General features: G+C 39.9%; 1 protein-coding gene across 3 annotated transcripts; it reads left to right on the plus strand.

The window, feature by feature from the left end:
* The first annotated feature begins 5,710 nt into the window (after window positions 1-5,710).
* camlg (calcium modulating ligand) lies at window positions 5,711-21,493 on the plus strand. Of its 3 annotated transcripts, none has more exons than XM_067422897.1 (4): window positions 5,711-5,989; window positions 12,335-12,666; window positions 13,584-13,676; window positions 20,536-21,493. In XM_067422897.1, the coding sequence occupies exons 1-4, from the start codon at window positions 5,839-5,841 to the stop codon at window positions 20,725-20,727; spliced, it is 768 nt and encodes a 255-aa protein (XP_067278998.1). In that variant the 5' UTR covers window positions 5,711-5,838; the 3' UTR covers window positions 20,728-21,493. The 3 variants fall into 3 exon arrangements, with proteins under 3 accessions (XP_067278998.1, XP_067278999.1, XP_067279000.1); XM_067422898.1 differs by having other exon boundaries at window positions 5,714-5,989; window positions 12,338-12,666; XM_067422899.1 differs by having other exon boundaries at window positions 5,715-5,989; window positions 13,584-13,649.
* Window positions 21,494-24,623: the final 3,130 nt, after the last annotated feature.

Below are 24,623 nucleotides of genomic sequence, written 5' to 3' on the forward strand. Positions count from 1 at the left end.
CATCACACACACACACACACACTGCCCCTAAATCTACCCATCACACACGCATAAGATGTTCTGAGAAGTCCAGACACACATCCAAGCCCACGGAGAAGGTGAACTCCCATGAGACACGTGGATCATGCTGGCGGAGTTCAGACCCTGATCACACACACCTGTCTGCATGTGTATAACCTGAGATGTCTATAACCTCACTGAGATGATATAGACATCATAAAGTTATCATGCAATTCTTCTGGCAATATCATTTTATATAGCCAAATATCTCACTGGCTCTCAAAAAACATGGGTTTATTACAGCGCTGTAATAAAGAGGTGCCAGTGTTTGTACGCAGATATGTGTAGGGAGTGAATGTGTGTTGAGCGAAAAGAGTCACACACTACTTCAGGACCAACACACCTCATGCTTTACACAGCTCTGTCTACGGTGTGTATTCCTGTGCTGATGACCACACCACCTGCCTCTGACATCATCTCTCTCTGATGGGCGGGGCCACCTGTCACTCACATGACATCAGCCAATAGCAAACCACATCAACTCCACAGATCAAGCAATACTCATGAACCAAAGTATATGAGCTGTTCAAAGTCAGAGTTGGGGAAAAAAGTTATATTTTCCTATACATTTTTTATGTATGCAAATTGTATAATACCCCCAGGTAGGGCCTACACATTTCTACAACCCCAAATCAGAAAAAGTTGGGACATTTTGGAAAACGCAAATAAAAAAAGAAAGTAGTGATTTCTAAATTTACTTTGACTTGTATTTCATTGCAGACAATATGATCACAAAATATTTCATATTTTTCTGGTCAACTTCATGTCATTTGTAAATATGCATCCTTTCCTGTCATTCAGACCTGCAACACATTTAAAAAAAAGTTGGGACAGGAGCAATTTAGGGCTAATAATGAGGTAAAAGGGTTAAATAATGATGTGATTTGAAACAGGTGATGTCAACAGGTGATTGAAATTATGATTTGGTACAAAAGCAGCATCCAAGAAAGATCTAATCCTTTAGGAGCAAAGATGGGCCGAGGATCGCCAGTTTGCCAACAAATACGTGAGAAAATTATTGAAATGTTTAAAAACAATGTTCCTCAAAGAAAGATGGGAAGAGATTTGGATATTTCACATTCAACAGTACATAACATAATTACAAGATTCAAGGAATCTGGAGGAATTTCAGTGCGTAAAGGACAAGGCCGCAAGCCTAAGCTGAACAACCGTGATCTCCGATCCCTCAGGCGGCACTGCATCAAGAATCGTCATTCATCTAGAATAGGGCTGGGCGATATGGCCAAAATTTCATATCCCGATATAGCTCATTTGATATCCCGATAACGATATACATAACGATATAGCAACCTTTCTATTAATTCAGTTTATGAATAGTCTATACAAAATTGCAATGTGGAAATGCAGTTTGAAATGATATACAAAACAAATAAAGGTAGTATGGACTACATTTTTATTTTATTTAGAACCTTTTTTTAAAGCAAGACTCTTAGTAAAGTTAACACCTGCCTAGGGATGTTAACCGATGAACGTTTGACCGATGGCTGACCGTATCAACGTTAACCGATCAAAGTTGTATGTTAAAATAAATAAAAAAGTGATCTCTAAATTAGGCTATTATAGACAGTGGACTAAACGCTACTACAGTTGGCCGTCTCATTCCAAAATCTTTTTGTGTGATTGAACATATCCCTCGCACTCAATTTTTCATAACTCGCCTGTTTGTACTTAATAAACCAATAAAAACATTTGGCGCGAGGTCACAGCGTTTGGGTTTGCGCGCTCACAAGGTTTGCAAAAAGTAAACACTCGAGGTTAGAGCCGGGGCAGACGACAGGATGAAGCGTGCATTTCGCTTAAGATGGGCTTACATTTGGAAATATATTACACATAAGGTGTTGATCGTCTTTCTTTATTATTGTTAGCAGTAACGTTACCTCAAACTAAAGCGGCGTCTCTTCGGAGCTGTCATTTTCTTAAATGAGCCGCGGCAATGATTCAAATGAGCTTCTAAGGCTGGACAAACGCCTTTATTTTCAACGCGATCACCTTGTACCCAAACCATTTCGAAACTAAGGAGCCATTTGTCCTCTGATTACAAACAAGCTCCTCTGCGGCGCGTTTGCGGGACTCGTGTTTCGCGCTGTGGGGGATTTTAAAAAAGTGACGTGAGTGGAAGGGAGGCTGCAGCGCGTGTGTGTGTGTGTGAGTGAGAGAGCGAGAGAGAGACAGAGGGAGCGCGTTTATGTATTGCATGGGCATGCCATGGCGTGAGGTGCATCTTGACGTAAAATTCTGCCATAAACGCCTTATCGTGGCGTAAGCGATAGAGCCTTATATAAAACGATAGACATTTTCTATCGTCCAGACGATATATTTCGTCATATCGCCCAGCCCTAATCTAGAAGCGATATCACCACATGGGCTCAGGACTACTTTGGCAAACCTTTGTCAAGTACCACCATACGTAGTTACATCCACAAATGCCAGTTAAAACTGTACTGTGCCAAAAGGAAGCCTTATGTTAACAGGGTTGCCAACTTTTAAGTTCAGGTTGGAGTGAGACTTTTTGGGGGCCGGGGGGGGGGGGGGGGGGGGATGATACTTTTGGTCTTGATTCAGTATCAGTTTATATCTAGTATATATACTGTACATAATAATATGTTTGTTTTGGCACTAGTTTAAAGATTTCTTGGGTCAAATTATATGTGCCATTCCTTAATATTCACTTGTGAGTGCTTATATAAGTATCATTATTCATTAAAAAGATTAGGATGCAAGTTATTTAAGTTTTGAAATTTCACATTTAAAGAAATCTAGTGTTTGATCATCATATCTAAATATTTATTAGAATGCAAAGACTGCAATATATTTTTGAGCAACTAGATTAGATACATGTATATTTATTAAAGAGCCATAAGGCACCTAATGGCATTACAAATAAACATTAATATTTTTTAGCCACAAAATGACTCTAATTTGCCTCTTTGAATTGGAATTCTCTATTTTAATATTAATTACTACACTAATTGTAATATAAATTTTAGAAGAAATACAAATATTAGAAGAAAAATATTTTAAGTGGTCATTTATTGACAATAATTGTTGCACAATAGTATTTAGTACCAAAAGATCTCCTCAAAATATTCAATAAATATAATTTAATGAGTATGAGTGTGACCTATTAGTAAGGAATACCTGAGGGCTAAATACAAGAATAACATTAATGTTAACAATGTTGAATCTCTATCACTCTCCATAATAAAACGATCCTGTAAATATGGCTGACTTAATAATCAATAAACACTAACACTATGCTGTACTGTTTACCAAAACTTGCAGCAAACATCTATATGGTGAAACTGTTGTGTATCCGCTTAAGCCATTTAAATTCATTGGCACAGCGCTAGAAGTATTGAGCGCTCATGGGCCACGTGACCAGCGCGCCGCAGGGAGACGAGAGCATGCAACTCCGCTTTTCAACGCCTCTGGCTTTAACATTATGCCACATTAGCGCCAAAACGCTATTTATTGTTTGAATTTCATTAAAACACATTTTAAAAAAATAAAGCTTATAGCTTTGTTTAATATCAAAAGCAGGTTTGGCAATTTGGCGTGAGATTGAGTTGGGCGGAGTGAGAGCGTGAGACAGAGCCTGAAAGCGTGAGAATCACGCCAGATGCGTGAGAGTTGGCAACCCTGTGTTAACAGTGTCCAGAAGCGCCGTCGACTTCTCTGGGCTCGGAGGCATCTGGGATGGACCATCACACAATGGAAATGTGTACTGTGGTCAGATGAATCAGTATTTCAGGTATTTTTTGGGAGGAATGGACGCCGTGTGCTCTGGACCAAAGAAGAAAAGGATCATCCAGACTGTTACCAGCAGCAAGTCCAAAAGCCAGGGTCTGTCATGGGATGGGGTTGTGTCAGTGCCCTTGGCAAAGGTAACTTGCACTTCTGTGAAGGCACCATTAATGCTGAAGAGTACATCGAGATTTTGGAGCATAATATGCTGCCTTCAAGAAGATATCTTTTCCAGGGACGTCCATGCATATTTCAACAAGACAATGCAAAACCACATTCTGCACACATTACAAAGTCCTGGCTGCGGAGGAAGAGGGTACGGGTACCTGACTGGCCTGCCTGCAGTCCCGACCTGTCTCCAATAGAGAATGTGTGGCCCATTTTGAAGCGCAAAATGCGACAACGTAGACCCCGCACTGTTGCCCACCTTAAGACTTGTTTGCAGGAAGAATGGGACAAAATTACACCTGAAACACTTCATCACTTGGTGGCTTCAGTCCCTAAACGTCTTTTAAGTGTTGTGAAAAGAAATGGCAACATTACAAAGTGGTAAATGTCCCAACTCTTTTTGAAATGTGTTGCAGGTCTGAATGACAGGAAAGGATGCATATTTACAAATGACATGAAGTTGACCAGACAAAACATGAAATATTTTGTGATCATATTGTCTGCAATGAAATACAAGTCAAAGTAATTTTAGAAATCACTTCTTTTTTTATTTTATTTGCACATTCCATACTGTCCCAACTTTTTCTGATTTGGGGTTGTAGTAACTGAGCAGGTAATTCTCGTATTGTATTTTCAGAAAGATTTGGAATATTTTTCCTCTCCCTAAATTATTTGTCACTTCCGAAACACACTAATATATGATGCCATAAGAAGGCTTTTATTGACCTATTTAGATTGTGTCCATCTGCCCTGTAAATATACTTTTTGCTATTTTATTCTCAGGTAAATCCGCAACAACTACAATTTTATCAATATTCCAAGTGTGATTTGTGAGATATGTTTTATTCTTTGTGAAGTTAATCTCACTGATGTCAGAATTAAGGACTCATTTTGAATACACATCTGAGTTGATCATTCTTTATTTGGGACAGCACATCTTCAGTACTGACAGTAATGTTTTGGTCACATTATGAAATTGTAGCCTACTAAAACATGCTAAAATGTGCATAACTGTACTGAAATCGTGTTTATTTCCCACAAATAAACGATTGTTCCTTTTGTCACGACCGAAACATGTGGTGAAGGTTCGGTAGTTTTAAGCTGAGCTCAGAGATGCTTATAGGTTGGCTAACACAGTTCTGAACAGGTGCACACACACAAAAACTACATTTTATGGAATGACACCCAAAAAAATGTGTTTACTTGCAGAAACGTGTATAGTGACGTTCATTAACGAGTAACAAGCAGATGTTCAGACTTTGAACACATTTAACTCAGAAAGAAGTGACATGTTAATGTCTGTCTGTCTTGGTAAAACCCTTATTTACTCCTTTCTGTAAATATGGTGAATTGAATTATATTGCATTTTTGAAATGTGTATTTGAAGGCTATACATTTCCCAATAACATAAATAAATAAAATAAATAAAAAAGAAGTTCGCTTGACGAAAAGCCAAAATTATTTCTCCATTAGATTGGTTTGTGATTTTTACAGGTGTTCGTCGAGATAATACACAAATCAACACAACTTTGAGTTTTGAAGCGTAAACACGGTCAAAAGCAGCTTAAAGCTGGACTCGCGTCATTAGATCATTAGTTTACACTATTATTCAGGGTACAAAGCCATAATCTTTGGGTGAATTTCGAAGACAAAAACAGTTCGGTGACGGTGCAGAAGATTTTGTTCTGAAACGGGTTCGTCATCGGCAGGAGACGGGTTATTATTCGTGACGTCATTACGCCGCGCGAGGCCCCGCCCCATCAATAATAACACAGTCAGACAGAGACAGGAGCTTCTGCGGATTATCTTTAATAACTGCAGTAATATCTCAGATATATCTGAGTTATGGAGGCGAGCGAGGACAGCGAGAGCGCGCGCACGGCCGCTCAGAGGCGCGCGGAGATCCGCAGGAGGAAGTTACTGCTCAACTCCGAGGATCGCATGAAGAAGATAGTGGGCTTCAGTAAACCTGAGGGGGACAGCAGCGCCGACAGATGTGAGACACACACACACACACACACACACACACACACACTGACCCTCTCTCTGTCTGTATATCATGAGTCTGTCTTCCACTGCACCTGATGATCAACGACTCTGTTACTCACACATTAGTCGCATAGAATCTGAAACATACACACACACACGCACACACACACTGCCCCTAAACATACCATCGCAGGAAACATTCTTACTTTCTCAATAACAACAAAAACTCCTCCTGTGTGATTTATAAGCCTTTTGTAAAGTGGGGCCATGGGTAATGTCCTCATATTTCACCCTCTCCTGTAATACCTGTGTCATACCCATGGCATTATACACATTTGTGTCCTCATATGTCACAAAAACATGCCCCCCCCCCCATCACACACACACACACACACACACACACACACACACACTGCCCATGCTCCTAAAACTACCTAACACACATACACACACCCTGCCCCTGCCCCTAAACCTACACATCACACACACACGCACACACTGCCCATGCTCCTAAAACTACCCATTCACACACACACACACACACACACACACAAACACACACACACACACACACACACACCCTGCTCCTGCCCCTAAACCTATCCATCAAAACATAATTTAGTATGTTTATGAATCTATTTACATTGTTGGTACTGCTGGAGATCTCAGGTTTAGATACTAGATTAGATTCTGGGGACATTTGGTCAGTGTAATATAAACTCTCTTAGCTGTCCATCGTATGTTCGATGATGACGCTTGCTCCAGGGACGGGGAGGGGAAGGGGTTCAGCAACTTTTCCGCTGGTGCCACCTCTCGTGGGCGTTGAGTCCAATCCTTGAGCCACACACACACACGCACGCACGCACACACACACACACACACACACACACACACGCACACGCATAATGAGATGACCTGACAGTTTTAAAAGGGATACCAAAAAGATACAGAACCAGTATAAATAACCTTCCTACTTTAGAAAAATACACATTATAATGAATAATAATAATATTGTGCACACAAAACTCTAAATAAAATAAATTACTATTGCACTGATCATTACAGTAATTAAAAACACGGAGTAGGATATATTTTCCCCTGCGTAATGTCTTGTGCCACTAGCCTGACAGTGGCTGGGGAAAACGTTTAAACAGACGGGCCTTGTGGTGCTGATACTCACAGGCCTACGGTGTCTCAGATTATACCCTGTGTCTGACCATTTAAACACAGCATTAGCTGGGTGGTGTTTGTCCTTAAGGATGCTCTGTGCTTTTCTTCTGCAGCGCTGGGTGTATATAGTGTCCACAGAGGGAAGGTTTGAGCCAATAACCCTCTCAGCAGTCTTAATGACCCGTTGCAGTGGTTTGCTCTCAGCCAGGGTGGTGTTGCCGTACCACACTGTGATACCACCGGTCAGAATACTTTCAATAAGGCCTTTATAAGCATGGGTTAGAGGTTGACTTTTACGGCCGGCCTTCTTCAATACCCTAATGAAGTGCAGCCTCTGCTGAGCTCTCTTCAGTGTTTTTAGCCCAGCTGAGATTCTCGGAGATGTGAAGTCCCAAGAACTTATAGCTGTCGGTTCGTTCCACCTCAATCCCCTGATGGTTAGAGGCTGTAGCGGGGAGGCTCTCCTCCTTAAGTCCAGAAACAGTTCCTTTGTTTTGTCTACGTTGAGAACAAGATCATTGTCCTCCCCATAGACAGAGATCCTGTGAACCATGTCCCTATACGATGATTCGTTGCCACCTTTAAAGGGATAGTTCACTTTAAAATGAAACTTCTGTCATCCTTTACTCAGCCTCAAGTTGTTTCAAACCTGTATGAGTTTCTTTCTTCAGCTGAACACTAGGGAAGATATTTTGAAGAATGTCAGTAACCAAACAATTAACTGGAGCCATTGACTTCCATAGTAGGAAAAAAAAAATACTTTGGAAGTCAATGGCTCCAGTTACCTGATTGGTTACTGACATTTTTCAAAATATCTTCCCTTGTGTTCAGCTGAAGAAAGAAACTCTTACAGGTTTGAAACAACTTGAGGGGGAGTAAAGGATGACAGAAGTTTCATTTTAAAGTGAACTATCCCTTTAATGAGACCAAGGATAGTAGTGTCCTCTGCATATTTGATGACAACATTGTTACTGTCCAAGTTGGTAGCACAGTCATGTGTATAGTGAAAAAGTATAGGGCTGAGACAGCATCCCTGTGGGGCACCTGTACTCCCTGTGGGCTCAGCTGAGACCTCCTTTCCCATCCTCACCACCTGTGGCCTGTCTGTGAGGAAATCTGTTATCCAGTTACAATAGGAGTTGGTACTCCCAGTTCTATCAGCTTCGTCGGCCGAATCGTATTAAAAGCAGAGCTATAGTCCAGAAACATTACTCGTGCATGTGTATTGGGAGTGTCTAGGTGCTGCAAAATATAGTGCCAGTGCCAGCGCGTCATCCACTGACCTGTTCGAGCGGTAGGCACACTGAAGAGGGTCTGCTGTTTCTGACACCACAGAGTTATATGCTGTCGGACCAGCTTCTCCATGCACTTCATGGCGACTGATCTAAGCACCACTGGTCTAAAATCGTTCATTGCTGTTGTATTTGTTTTTTTCGGAACCGGCACTATAATAGAGGACTTAAAAATACGTGGAACTGTTGCTTGGATGAGAGAAGTGTTAAAAATGTCCGTGTACACTTCAGCCAGCGGTTCAGCACAGACTTTAAGGACTCTCGGAGCCTGCCCGTCGGGTCCTGCAGCCTTACGGGGTTCACCTTTCTCAAAGCCTTAAGGACCTGTGAATGCGTCACTTGAAATGCTGTCTCCTCTGAGTTATGGGGGGCTTTCAAGGGTGTGTCTTTATTGTTTTGGTCAAATCTCGCATAAAATGTGTTAAGATTGTCCAATAGAGAGGAGTCTTGGATCACAGTTTTGTTTGCACTTTCCCTGTAATTGGTGACTGACTGTATTCCTTCCCACATCCTTCTGCTGTTATTATCTCTGTAACAGCTCTCGAGTCTCTGGGCATATGTCCTTTTGGCGGCCCTGATGGTTTTTGTAGCACATATCTGGCATGCTTATACTCTATAATGTCTCCTGTCTTAAAGGCCAAGCTGCGGTTTTTAATTTTGGTGCGCACATCCGCATTAAATCAGGGCTTCTGATTCGGGAGAACTCTTATAGTTCTGGAGGGGATGCAGATGGAAGTACACCATTCAATATAGCTACTAATAGTATCTGTATATTCATGATGTTATCTGAGGCTTCCCTAAAAATATTCATATCTGTGGCTTCCAAACAACCCTGAAGTTCCTCCAAAGCAGAATCTGTCCATATACTCACAGTTCTGAGTCTGAGTCTGCTTTAAGCCGTTCCCTTTCATGAGGGAACCTCAAGGGACCAGTTACCATGTGTGCCACGAGGAGGCGTGCACGAGATCTTGGCAGTGGAGAGGCTATGTACCGGCTGAGGAGGCTTATGCACTCGGCTCCTCTTCTCGCCCCTGTAGAACAAAGGGCTATCTGGTGGCATTAGCTGAAAGCAGAAAATGGCAAGCAGATGCATGAATACTGATACTACAAGCACTACTACTCCATCGCTGTTGCGCACACACACACACACACACACACACACACACACACACACACACACACACACACACACACATACACAGAGCTCCTCTCCTGACATTCCTGACTAATGCTAGGTCTAATGCAAGGACTAATGTTAGGACCAATGCTAGGTCTAATGCTAGGACCAATGCTAGTTCTAATGCAAGGACTAATTTTAGGACCAATGCTAGGTCTAATGCTAGGACCAATGCTAGTTCTAATGCAAGGATTAATTTTAGGACCAATGCTAGGTCTAATGCTAGAACTAATTTTAGGACCAATGCTAGGTCTAATGCTAGAACTAATTTTAGGACCAATGCTAGGTCTAATGCTAGGACCAATGTTAGGTTTAATGCTAGGTCTAATGCAAGGACTAATTTTAGGACCAATGCTAGGTCTAATGCTAGGACCAATGTTAGGTTTAATGCTAGGATCAATGCTAGGTCTAATGTTAGGTCTAATGCTAGGACTAATTTTAGGACCAATACTAGGTCTAATGCTAGGACCAATGCTAGGTCTAATGCTAGGACTAATTTTAGGACCAATGCTAGGTCTAATGCTAGGACTAATTTTAGGACCAATGCCAGGTCTAATGCTAGGACATATATGACAAGTCACGGAAAGTAGGGACACAAGTCGGTTCTGGACCAATGTTAGGTCTATTGCTAGGACCAATGCTAGGTCTAATTCTAGAACCAATACTAGGTCTAATGCTAGGACCAATGTTAGGTCTAATGCTAGGACCAATGCTGGGTCTAATGTTAGGACACATACTAGGTCTAATGCTAGGACCAATACTAGGTCTAATGTTAGGACCAATACTAGGTCTAATGCTAGGACCAATGCTAGGTCTAATGCTAGGACCAATGTTAGGTCTATTGCTAGGACCAATGCTAGGTCTAATTCTAGAACCAATACTAGGTCTAATGCTAGGACCAATGTTAGGTCTAATGCTAGGACCAATGCTGGGTCTAATGTTAGGACACATACTAGGTCTAATGCTAGGACCAATACTAGGTCTAATGTTAGGACCAATACTAGGTCTAATGCTAGGACCAATGCTGGGTCTAATGTTAGGACACATACTAGGTCTAATGCTAGGACCAATGCTGGGTCTAATGTTAGGACCAATACTAGGTCTAATGCTAGGACCAATGCTAGGTCTAATGCTAGGACCAATGTTAGGTCTAATGCTAGGACCAATACTAGGTCTAATGTTAGGACCAATACTATGTCTAATGCTAGGACCAATACTAGGTCTAATGCTAGGACCAATGTTAGGTCCAATGCTAGGACCAATGCTGGGTCTAATGTTAGGACCAATACTATGTCTAATGTTAGGACCAATACTAGGTCTAATGTTAGGACCAATACTAGGTCTAATGCTAGGACCAATGCTAGGTCTAATGCTAGGACCAATGTTAGGTCTAATGCTGGGACCAATACTAGGTCTAATGTTAGGACCAATACTATGTCTAATGCTAGGACCAATACTAGGTCTAATGCTAGGACCAATACCTGGTCTAATGCTAGGACCAATGCTGGGTCTAATGTTAGGACCAAAGCTAGGTCTAATGCTAAGACCAATTTTAGGTCTAATGTTAGGACTAATTTTAGGACCAATGCTACGTCTAATGCTAGGACCAATACTATGTCTAATGCTAGGACCAATGCTGGGACTAATGTTAGGACCAATACTATGTCTAATGCTAGGACCAATACTATGTCTAATGCTAGGACCAATACTAGGTCTAATGCTAGGACCAATACTAGGTCTAATGCTAGGACCAATGCTAGGTCTAATGCTAGGACCAATGCTGGGACTAATGTTAGGACCAATACTATGTCTAATGCTAGGACCAATACTAGGTCTAATGCTAGGACCAATACTAGGTCTAATGTTAGGACCAATACTAGGTCTAATGTTAGGACCAATACTAGGTCTAATGCTAGGACCAATACTAGGTCTAATGCTAGGACCAATGCTGGGTCTAATGTTAGGACCAAAGCTAGGTCTAATGCTAAGACCAATTTTAGGTCTAATGTTAGGACTAATTTTAGGACCAATGCTACGTCTAATGCTAGGACCAATACTATGTCTAATGCTAGGACCAATGCTGGGACTAATGTTAGGACCAATACTATGTCTAATGCTAGGACCAATACTATGTCTAATGCTAGGACCAATACTAGGTCTAATGCTAGGACCAATACTAGGTCTAATGCTAGGACCAATGCTAGGTCTAATGCTAGGACCAATGCTGGGACTAATGCTAGGACCAATACTATGTCTAATGCTAGGACCAATACTAGGTCTAATGCTAGGACCAATACTAGGTCTAATGTTAGGACCAAAGCTAGGTCTAATGTTAGGTCTAAAGCTAAGACCAATTTTAGGTCTAATGTTAGGACTAATTTTAGGACCAATGCTACGTCTAATGCTAAGACCAACTCTAGTACCAGTGCTAGGTCTAATGCTAGGACCAATGTTAAGTCTAATGCTCGGACTAATTTCAGACAAAAATCTTATGTTGTTTAGCTTGTCTAGTAAATGCATCTTGATTTAAGAATATTTAGATATTTGGACTAGAAACAAGACAAAAATACTGAATAAGAAGAGCTTGTTTTGCAGTGTAGGGCTGTCAGAACCTTCAGTGCTGTGGTGTTGGACTGTTGTGGTCATCATAACTCTGCTGAATGTGGTCTCTCTCTCTCTCTCTGTGTGTGTGTGTGTGTGTGTGTGTGTGAAGCAGGCCGGAGCGCCCTGGAGCCACGGCTGGATGTGGAGCGTCCAGAGCCCTGGAGCGGCTCGGCTCAGAGACTGCCCCCGGTGCGGCCGGAGTGCGGCGTGGATCCGGCGGAGGGGAATGAGGGTGAGGGGCAGGACGGGCCGCGCAGGGGTTTGCAGACGGTGCTGAGCCGCTTTGACGACGCCATGAAGCTGCGCGGCCAGCTGAGCGGAGAGAAGGCGGCACAGGAGGGCAGTGCTGAGGCCGACGAGCTCGACCCCTTCTGCCTGTTCAGGCTCACCGGCAGCGCCGCACTCGCCCTGTTCGTGCGCATCTTTGTCTGCCAGTACCTAGTGAGTGTGAGTGTGTGTGAGAGAGTGATTGAATCGGTGAGTGAGTGAGTGAGTGAGTGACTGAGTGAGTGAGTGAGTGAGTGAGTGAGTGAGTGAGTGAGTGAGTGAGTGAGTGAGTGAGTGAGTGAGTGAGTGGGTGAGTGAGTGAGTGAGTGGGTGGGTGGGTGGGTGGTTGAGTGAGTGAGTGAGTGAGTGAGTGAGTGGGTGGGTGGGTGGGTGAGCGAGCGAGCGAGCGAGCGAGCGAGCGAGCGAGCGAGCGAGCGAGCGAGCGAGTCAGTGAGTGAGTGAGTGAGTGAGTGAGTGAGTGAGTGAGTGAGTGAGTGAGTGAGTCAGTGAGTGAGTGAGTGAGTCAGTGAGTGAGTGAGTCAGTGAGTGAGTCAGTGAGTGAGTGAGTGAGTCAGTCAGTGAGTCAGTCAGTGAGTCAGTCAGTGAGTCAGTGAGTCAGTGAGTGAGTGAGTGAGTGAGTGAGTGAGTGAGTGAGTGAGTCAGTGAGTGAGTCAGTGAGTGAGTGAGTGAGTCAGTGAGTGAGTGAGTGAGTGAGTGAGTCAGTGAGTGAGTCAGTGAGTCAGTGAGTCAGTGAGTGAGTGAGTGAGTGAGTGAGTCAGTGAGTCAGTGAGTGAGTGAGTGAGTCAGTGAGTGAGTCAGTGAGTCAGTGAGTGAGTGAGTGAGTCAGTGAGTGAGTCAGTGAGTCAGTGAGTCAGTGAGTGAGTGAGTGAGTGAGTGAGTCAGTGAGTCAGTGAGTGAGTCAGTGAGTGAGGGATTCAGTGAGTGAGTGTGTGAATAATGAGTGTGTGAGTGAGTCAGTGAGTGAGTGAGTGATTCAGTGAGTGTGTGAGTGAGTGAGTCAGTGATTGTGTGTGTGTGTGTGTGTGCGGAGGGTGTCTGCCACTCCTCAACTCTTTCCTCTCTTTCTGCAGTCTATATTCGCTCCGTTCCTCACGCTCGAGCTGGGATTCATGGGACTGCACAAATACTTCCCAAAGGTTTGTCTCTGCTTTGGAACTGATGATGTAAGTTGATGTTGCCACGGACCATAATGACACCGTTTGGTTTATTGTACTGTATATAACACTGAATATAATGTATGCTAGAGGGACTGTATGCTACAGGGGCATTATAGTTCACTATAGAGATATTAATGTCAGTACTGAGAGGATGAGATATTAATGTCAGTACTGAGAGGATGAGATATTAACGTCAGTACTGAGAGGATGAGATATTAACGTCAGTACTGAGAGGATGAGATATTAATGTCAGTACTGAGAGGATGAGATATTAACGTCTGTACTGAGAGGATGAGATATTAACGTCAGTACTGAGAGGATGAGATATTAACGTCAGCACTGAGAGGATGAGATATTAACGTCAGCACTGAGAGGATGAGATGTTAACGTCAGCACTGAGAGGATGAGATATTAACGTCAGTAATGAGAGGATGAGATATTAACGTCAGCACTGAGAGGATGAGATATTAACGTCAGTACTGAGAGGATGAGATATTAACGTCAGTACTGAGAGGATGACATATTAACGTCAGAACTGAGAGGATGAGATATTAACGTCAGTACTGAGAGGATGAGATATTAACGTCAGTACTGAGAGGATGAGATATTAACGTCAGTACTGAGAGGATGACATATTAACGTCAGTACTGAGAGGATGACATATTAACGTCAGTACTGAGAGGATGAGATATTAACGTCAGTACTGAGAGGATGAGATGATAACGTCAGTACTGAGAGGATGAGATATTAACGTCAGTACTGAGAGGATGACATATTAACGTCAGTACTGAGAGGATGAGATATTAACGTCAGTACTGAGAGGATGAGATATTAACGTCAGTACTGAGAGGATGACATATTAACGTCAGAACTGAGAGGATGAGATGTTAACGTCAGTACTGAGAGGATGAGATATTAACGTCAGTACTGAGAGGATGAGATATTAACGTCAGTACTGAGAGGATGAGATATTAACGTCAGTACTGAGAGGATGAGATATTAACGTCAGTACTGAGAGGATGAGATATTAACGTCAGTAATGAGAGGATGAGATATTAACGTCAGTACTGAGAGGATGAGATATTAACGTCAGTACTGAGAGGATGAGATATTAACGTCAGTACTGAGAGGATGAGATATTAACGTCAGTACTGAGAGGATGAGATATTAACGTCAGTACTGAGAGGATGAGATATTAACGTCAGTACTGAGAGGATGAGATATTAACGTCAGTACTGAGAGGATGAGATATTAACGTCAGCACTGAGAGGATGAGATATTAACGTCAGCACTGAGAGGATGAGATATTAACGTCAGTACTGAGAGGATGAGATATTAACGTCAGTAATGAGAGGATGAGATATTAACGTCAGTACTGAGAGGATGAGATATTAACGTCAGTACTGAGAGGATGAGATATTAACGTCAGTACTGAGAGGATGAGATATTAACGTCAGTACTGAGAGGATGAGATATTAACGTCAGTAGTGAGAGGATGAGATATTAACGTCAGTACTGAGAGGATGAGATATTAACGTCAGTACTGAGAGGATGAGATATTAACGTCAGTACTGAGAGGATGAGATATTAACGTCAGTACTGAGAGGATGAGATATTAACGTCAGTACTGAGAGGATGAGATATTAACGTCAGTACTGAGAGGATGAGATATTAACGTCAGTAGTGAGAGGATGAGATATTAACGTCAGTACTGAGAGGATGAGATATTAACGTCAGTACTGAGAGGATGAGATATTAACGTCAGTACTGAGAGGATGAGATATTAACGTCAGTACTGAGAGGATGAGATATTAACGTCAGTACTGAGAGGATAAAATATTAACGTCAGTACTGAGAGGATGAGATATTAATGTCAGTACTGAGAGGATAAAATATTAACGTCAGTACTGAGAGGATGAGATATTAACGTCAGTAATGAGAGGATGAGATGTTAACGTCAGCACTGAGAGGATGAGATAACGTCAGTACTGAGAGGATGAGATATTAACGTCAGTACTGAGAGGATGAGATATTAACGTCAGTACTGAGAGGATGAGATGATAACGTCAGTACTGAGAGGATGAGATATTAACGTCAGTAATGAGAGGATGAGATGATAACGTCAGTACTGAGAGGATGAGATGATAACGTCAGTACTGAGAGGATGAGATAACGTCAGTACTGAGAGGATGAGATATTAACGTCAGTACTGAGAGGATGAGATATTAACGTCAGTACTGAGAGGATGAGATAACGTCAGTACTGAGAGGATGAGATATTAACGTCAGTACTGAGAGGATGAGATGATAACGTCAGTACTGAGAGGATGAGATGATAACGTCAGTACTGAGAGGATGAGATAACGTCAGTACTGAGAGGATGAGATATTAACGTCAGTACTGAGAGGATGAGATATTAACGTCAGTACTGAGAGGATGAGATGATAACGTCAGTACTGAGAGGATGAGATATTAACGTCAGTAATGAGAGGATGAGATGATAACGTCAGTACTGAGAGGATGAGATATTAACGTCAGTACTGAGAGGATGAGATGATAACGTCAGTACTGAGAGGATGAGATGATAACGTCAGTACTGAGAGGATGAGATATTAACGTCAGTACTGAGAGGATGAGATGATAACGTCAGTACTGAGAGGATGAGATAACGTCAGTACTGAGAGGATGAGATATTAACGTCAGTACTGAGAGGATGAGATATTAACGTCAGTACTGAGAGGATGAGATATTAACGTCAGTACTGAGAGGATGAGATATTAACGTCAGTACTGAGAGGATGAGATATTAACGTCAGTACTGAGAGGATGAGATGATAACGTCAGTACTGAGAGGATGAGATATTAACGTCAGTACTGAGAGGATGAGATATTAACGTCAGTACTGAGAGGATGAGATATTAACGTCAGTACTGAGAGGATGAGATATTAACGTCAGTACTGAGAGGATGAGATGATAACGTCAGTACTGAGAGGATGAGATATTAACGTCAGTAATGAGAGGATGAGATGATAACGTCAGTACTGAGAGGATGAGATATTAACGTCAGTACTGAGAGGATGAGATGATAACGTCAGTACTGAGAGGATGAGATGATAACGTCAGTACTGAGAGGATGAGATATTAACGTCAGTACTGAGAGGATGAGATGATAACGTCAGTACTGAGAGGATGAGATAACGTCAGTACTGAGAGGATGAGATATTAACGTCAGTACTGAGAGGATGAGATATTAACGTCAGTACTGAGAGGATGAGATATTAACGTCAGTACTGAGAGGATGAGATATTAACGTCAGTACTGAGAGGATGAGATATTAACGTCAGTACTGAGAGGATGAGATATTAACGTCAGTACTGAGAGGATGAGATATTAACGTCAGTACTGAGAGGATGAGATATTAATGTCAGTACTGAGAAGATGAGATATTAATGTCAGTACTGAGAGGATGAGATATTAACGTCAGTACTGAGAGGATGAGATATTAACGTCAGTACTGAGAGGATGAGATATTAACGTCAGTACTGAGAGGATGAGATATTAACGTCAGTACTGAGAGGATGAGATATTAACGTCAGTACTGAGAGGATGAGATATTAACGTCAGTACTGAGAGGATGAGATATTAACGTCAGTACTGAGAGGAAGAGATATTAACGTCAGTACTGAGAGGATGAGATATTAACGTCAGTACTGAGAGGATGAGATATTAACGTCAGTACTGAGAGGATGAGATGTTAACGTCAGTACTGAGAGGATGAGATGTTAACGTCAGTACTGAGAGGATGAGATATTAACGTCAGTACTGAGAGGATGAGATATTAACGTCAGTACTGAGAGGATGAGATATTAACGTCAGTACTGAGAGGATGAGATATTAACGTCAGTACTGAGAGGATGAGATATTAACGTCAGTACTGAGAGGATGAGATATTAACGTCAGTACTGAGAGGATGAGATATTAACGTCAGTACTGAGAGGATGAGATATTAACGTCAGTACTGAGAGGATGAGATATTAACGTCAGTACTGAGAGGATGAGATATTAACGTCAGTACTGAGAGGATGAGATATTAACGTCAGTACTGAGAGGATGAGATATTAACGTCAGTACTGAGAGGATGAGATATTAATGTCAGTACTGAGAGGATGAGATATTAATGTCAGTACTGAGAGGATGAGATATTAACGTCAGTACTGAGAGGATGAGATATTAACGTCAGTACTGAGAGGATGAGATATTAACGTCAGTACTGAGAGGATTATATTAACGTCAGTACTGAGAGGATGAGATATTAACGTCAGTACTGAGAGGATGAGATATTAACGTCAGTACTGAGAGGATGAGATATTAACGTCAGCACTGAGAGGATGAGATGTTAACGTCAGCACTGAGAGGATGAGATGTTAACGTCAGCACTGAGAGGATGAGATGTTAACGTCAGCACTGAGAGGATGAGATATTAACGTCAGAACTGAGAGGATGAGATATTAACGTCAGTACTGAGAGGATGAGATATTAACGTCAGTACTGAGAGGATGAGATATTAACGTCAGTACTGAGAGGATGAGATATTAACGTCAGTACTGAGAGGATGAGATATTAACGTCAGTACTGAGAGGATGAGATGATAACGTCAGTACTGAGAGGATGAGATATTAACGTCAGTACTGAGAGGATGAGATATTAATGTCAGTACTGAGAGGATGAGATATTAACGTCAGTACTGAGAGGATGAGATATTAATGTCAGTACTGAGAGGATGAGATATTAACGTCAGTACTGAGGGGATGAGATATTAATGTCATTACTGAGAGGATGAGATATTAACGTCATTACTGAGAGGATGAGATGTTAACGTCAGTACTGAGAGGATGAGATGTTAACGTCAGTACTGAGAGGATGAGATGTTAACGTCAGCACTGAGAGGATGAGATGTTAACGTCAGCACTGAGAGGATGAGATGTTAACGTCAGCACTGAGAGGATGAGATGTTAACGTCAGCACTGAGAGGATGAGATGTTAACGTCAGCACTGAGAGGATGAGATGTTAACGTCAGTACTGAGGGGATGAGATAACGTCAGTACTGAGAGGATGAGATGTTAACGTCAGCACTGAGAGGATGAGATGTTAACGTCAGCACTGAGAGGATGAGATGTTAACGTCAGCACTGAGAGGATGAGATATTAACGTCAGCACTGAGAGGATGAGATATTAACGTCAGTACTGAGAGGATGAGATATTAACGTCAGTACTGAGGGGATGAGATATTAACGTCAGTACTGAGAGGATGAGATATTAACGTCAGTACTGAGAGGATGAGATATTAACGTCAGTACTGAGAGGATGAGATATTAACGTCAGTACTGAGAGGATGAGATATTAACGTCAGTACTGAGGGGATGAGATATTAACGTCAGTACTGAGGGGATGAGATATTAACGTCAGTACTGAGAGGATGAGATATTAACGTCAGTACTGAGAGGATGAGATATTAACGTCAGTACTGAGAGGATGAGATGTTAACGTCAGCACTGAGAGGATGAGATATTAACGTCAGTACTGAGAGGATGAGATATTAACGTCAGTACTGAGGGGATGAGATATTAACGTCAGTCCTGAGAGGATGAGATATTAACGTCAGTACTGAGAGGATGAGATATTAACGTCAGTACTGAGAGGATGAGATATTAACGTCAGTACTGAGAGGATGAGATATTAACGTCAGTACTGAGATGATGAGATATTAACGTCAGTACTGAGGGGATGAGATATTAACGTCAGTACTGAGAGGATGAGATATTAACGTCAGTACTGAGAGGATGAGATATTAACGTCAGTACTGAGAGGATGAGATATTAACGTCAGTACTGAGAGGATGAGATATTAACGTCAGTACTGAGATGATGAGATATTAACGTCAGTACTGAGAGGATGAGATATTAACGTCAGTACTGAGAGGATGAGATATTAACGTCAGTACTGAGAGGATGAGATATTAACGTCAGTACTGAGAGGATGAGATGTTAACGTCAGTAATGAGAGGATGAGATATTAACGTCAGTACTGAGAGGATGAGATATTAACGTCAGTACTGAGAGGATGAGATATTAACGTCAGTACTGAGAGGATGAGATATTAACGTCAGTACTGAGAGGATGAGATATTAACGTCAGTACTGAGAGGATGAGATGTTAACGTCAGTACTGAGAGGATGAGATATTAACGTCAGTACTGAGAGGATGAGATGTTAACGTCAGTACTGAGAGGATGAGATGTTAACGTCAGTACTGAGAGGATGAGATGTTAACGTCAGTACTGAGAGGATGAGATGTTAACGTCAGTACTGAGAGGATGAGATATTAACGTCAGTACTGAGAGGATGAGATGTTAACGTCAGTACTGAGAGGATGAGATGTTAACGTCAGTACTGAGAGGATGAGATATTAACGTCAGTACTGAGAGGATGAGATATTAACGTCAGTACTGAGAGGATGAGATGTTAACGTCAGTACTGAGAGGATGAGATATTAACGTCAGTACTGAGAGGATGAGATGTTAACGTCAGTACTGAGAGGATGAGATGTTAACGTCAGTACTGAGAGGATGAGATGTTAACGTCAGTACTGAGAGGATGAGATGTTAACGTCAGTACTGAGAGGATGAGATATTAACGTCAGTACTGAGAGGATGAGATGTTAACGTCAGTACTGAGAGGATGAGATATTAACGTCAGTACTGAGAGGATGAGATATTAACGTCAGTACTGAGAGGATGAGATATTAACGTCAGTAATGAGAGGATGATATTAACGAGTGTGTGTGTTTGTGTGTGTGTGTGTGGTCAGGTGGAGCATAAGAGCCGGACGACGGTGCTGACGGCGGCGCTGCTGCTCTCCGGGATCCCTGCGGAGGTCATCAGCCGCTCCATGGACACCTACAGGAAGATGAGCCACGTGTTCTCCGACCTGTGTGTGTACTTCTTCAGCTTCATCATGTGTCACGAGCTGCTGCTGCTGTGCGGCGCGGACGCGTCCTGAGACACACTCACACACACTAAATCCCGCACACAAACGCACACTCACACACGCACACTAACCCACACGTACACACACACACACACATGCTCACTCGCACACACTCACACGCACTGTCACTTAAGCACACACACACACGCACTCAGTCACACACGCACGCACACTCACACACACACACTCACTCACATGCGCACACACACACACACACACACGCTCGCTCGCTCGCACACACTCACACTCACATGCACTCACACTCACACACACTCACTCACTATCACACACACACACTCAGACATACACACACACACACACACACACACACGTCCTGTCAGATGTTGACCGCTGTGACACTAGTGAAGGTCTAGAGAGATGAACTCCTCCTCTTGTGTTTGTAAAAGTGTGTGTGTGAGAGAGTGTGTGTGATGCATGAGCCCAGAGCCAGCCGAATGTCCTCCGCTCACACAGATCCGATGAGGATGTGTGTGTGGCTGATCTCAGTGTTATTGAGCGTCTCCGTTTGATTTACAGTACATGTTCAGTCCCGTTTAACAGTGAGATGTTTCTGATCATGTTTGTGTGGCTGATCTCAGTATTATTGAGCGTTTGATTTAACAGTGAGATGTTTCTGATCATATGTGTGTAATCCTGCTGACATTCTGATGTATTGCTGTGTTTTTCACTCTAATATGAGGCGAGTTATGACACATCGCCACCTGTGACTCTAATATCTTTGATTATTATACCAATAAACATAACTGTGTCCTTCTGACTGATGTGTCTGTGTGAAATTAAACATATGGAAATATCGAAGAGATCATCGCATGTATCACCCACATGAAAAAATACTATAATATAGTAAAATTATTCTATAGTGTTACTGAACCATAATAAAGTAAAGATACTACAGTAAATTGTAGTATACCTCAATATTTATTATAGTTTAACAGTCTATGATACTACAGTATACTCTGGTATAAATGAACAAAGTGTAGTAAATACTGTAATATTCTACAATTTACTGTAGTATCTTTACTATAGTGTGGTTCAAAAACACTATAGTATTTACTACAGTAATTTTACTATAATATTCTACAATTTACTGTAGTATCTTTACTATAGTGTGGTTCAAAAACACTATAGTATTTACTAGAGTAATTTTACTATAATATTCTACAATTTACTGTAGTATCTTTACTATAGTGTGGTTCAAAAACACTATAGTATTTACTAGAGTAATTTTACTATAATATTCTACAATTTACTGTAGTATCTTTACTATAGTGTGGTTCAAAAACACTATAGTATTTACTAGAGTAATTTTACTATAATATTCTACAATTTACTGTAGTATCTTCACTATAGTGTGGTTCAAAAACACTATAGTATTTACTTCAGTAATTTTACTATAATATTCTACAATTTACTGTAGTATCTTCACTATAGTGTGGTTCAAAAACACTATAGTATTTACTAGAGTAATTTTACTATAATATTCTACAATTTACTGTAGTATCTTCACTATAGTGTGGTTCAGAAACACTATAGTATTTACTTCAGTAATTTTACTATAATATTCTACAATTTACTGTAGTATCTTTACTATAGTGTGGTTCAAAAACACTATAGTATTTACTAGAGTAATTTTACTATAATATTCTACAATTTACTGTAGTATCTTCACTATAGTGTGGTTCAGAAACACTATAGTATTTACTACAGTAATTTTACTATAATATTCTACAATTTACTGTAGTATCTTCACTATAGTGTGGTTCAAAAACACTATAGTATTTACTACAGTAATTTTACTATAATATTCTACAATTTACTGTAGTATCTTTACTATAGTATGGTTCAAAACACTATAGTATTTACTAGAGTAATTTTACTATAATATTCTACAATTTACTGTAGTATCTTTACTATAGTGTGGTTCAAAAACACTATAGTATTTACTAGAGTAATTTTACTATAATATTCTACAATTTACTGTAGTATCTTTACTATAGTGTGGTTCAAAAACACTATAGTATTTACTACAGTAATTTTACTATAATATTCTACAATTTACTGTAGTATCTCTACTATAGTGTGGTTCAGAAACACTATAGTATTTACTTCAGTAATTTTACTATAATATTCTACAATTTACTGTAGTATCTTCACTATAGTGTGGTTCAAAAACACTATAGTATTTACTACAGTAATTTTACTATAATATTCTACAATTTACTGTAGTATCTTTACTATAGTATGGTTCAAAAACACTATAGTATTTACTACAGTAATTTTACTATAATATTCTACAATTTACTGTAGTATCTTTACTATAGTGTGGTTCAAAAACACTATAGTATTTACTACAGTAATTTTACTATAATATTCTACAATTTACTGTAGTATCTTTACTATAGTGTGGTTCAAAAACACTATAGTATTTACTAGAGTAATTTTACTATAATATTCTACAATTTACTGTAGTATCTTTACTATAGTGTGGTTCAAAAACACTATAGTATTTACTACAGTAATTTTACTATAATATTCTACAATTTACTATAGTATCTTCACTATAGTGTGGTTCAAAAACACTATAGTATTTACTACAGTAATTTTACTATAATATTCTACAATTTACTATAGTATCTTCACTATAGTGTGGTTCAAAAACAGTATTTACTAGAGTAATTTTACTATAATATACTACAATTTACTATACTATCTTCACTATAGTGTGGTTCAAAAACACTATAGTATTTATTACAGTAATTTTACTATAATATTCTACAATTTACTGTAGTATCTTCACTATAGTGTGGTTCAAAAACATTATAGTATTTATTACAGTAATTTTACTATAATATTCTACAATTTACTGTAGTATCTTTACTATAGTATGGTTCAAAAACACTATAGTATTTACTAGAGTAATTTTACTATAATATTCTACAATTTACTGTAGTATATTTACTATAGTGTGGTTCAAAAACACTATAGTGTTTACTAGAGTAATTTTACTATAATATTCTACAATTTACTATAGTATCTTCACTATAGTGTGGTTAAAAACACTAGAGTATTTACTAGAGTAATTTTACTATAATATTCTACAATTTACTGTAGTATATTTACTATAGTGTGGTTCAAAAACACTATAGTGTTTACTAGAGTAATTTTACTATAATATTCTACAATTTACTGTAGTATCTTTACTATAGTGTGGTTCAAAAACACTATAGTATTTACTACAGTAATTTTACTATAATATACTACAATTTACTGTTGTATCTTCACTATAGTGTGGTTCAAAAACACTTTAGTATTTACTACAGTAATTTTACTATAATATTCTACAATTTACTGTAGTATCTTCACTATAGTGTGGTTCAAAAACATTATAGTATTTATTACAGTAATTTTACTATAATATACTACAATTTACTATACTATCTTCACTATAGTGTGGTTCAAAAATATTATAGTATTTATTACAGTAATTTTACTATAATATACTACAATTTACTGTAGTATCTTCACTATAGTATGGTTCAAAAACACTATAGTATTTACTAGAGTAATTTTACTATAATATTCTACAATTTACTGTAGTATCTTCACTATAGTGTGGTAAAAAACACTATAGTATTTACTAGAGTAATTTTACTATAATATACTACAATTTACTATAGTATCTTCACTATAGTGTGGTTAAAAACACTATAGTATTTACTAGAGTAATTTTACTATAATATTCTACAATTTACTGTAGTATCTTCACTATAGTGTGGTAAAAAACACTATAGTATTTACTAGAGTAATTTTACTATAATATACTACAATTTACTATAGTATCTTCACTATAGTGTGGTTCAGAAACACTATAGTATTTACTAGAGTAA

This window comes from Pseudorasbora parva, chromosome 18 (assembly GCF_024679245.1).
Source record: "Pseudorasbora parva isolate DD20220531a chromosome 18, ASM2467924v1, whole genome shotgun sequence".
Lineage (NCBI taxonomy): Eukaryota > Metazoa > Chordata > Actinopteri > Cypriniformes > Gobionidae > Pseudorasbora > Pseudorasbora parva.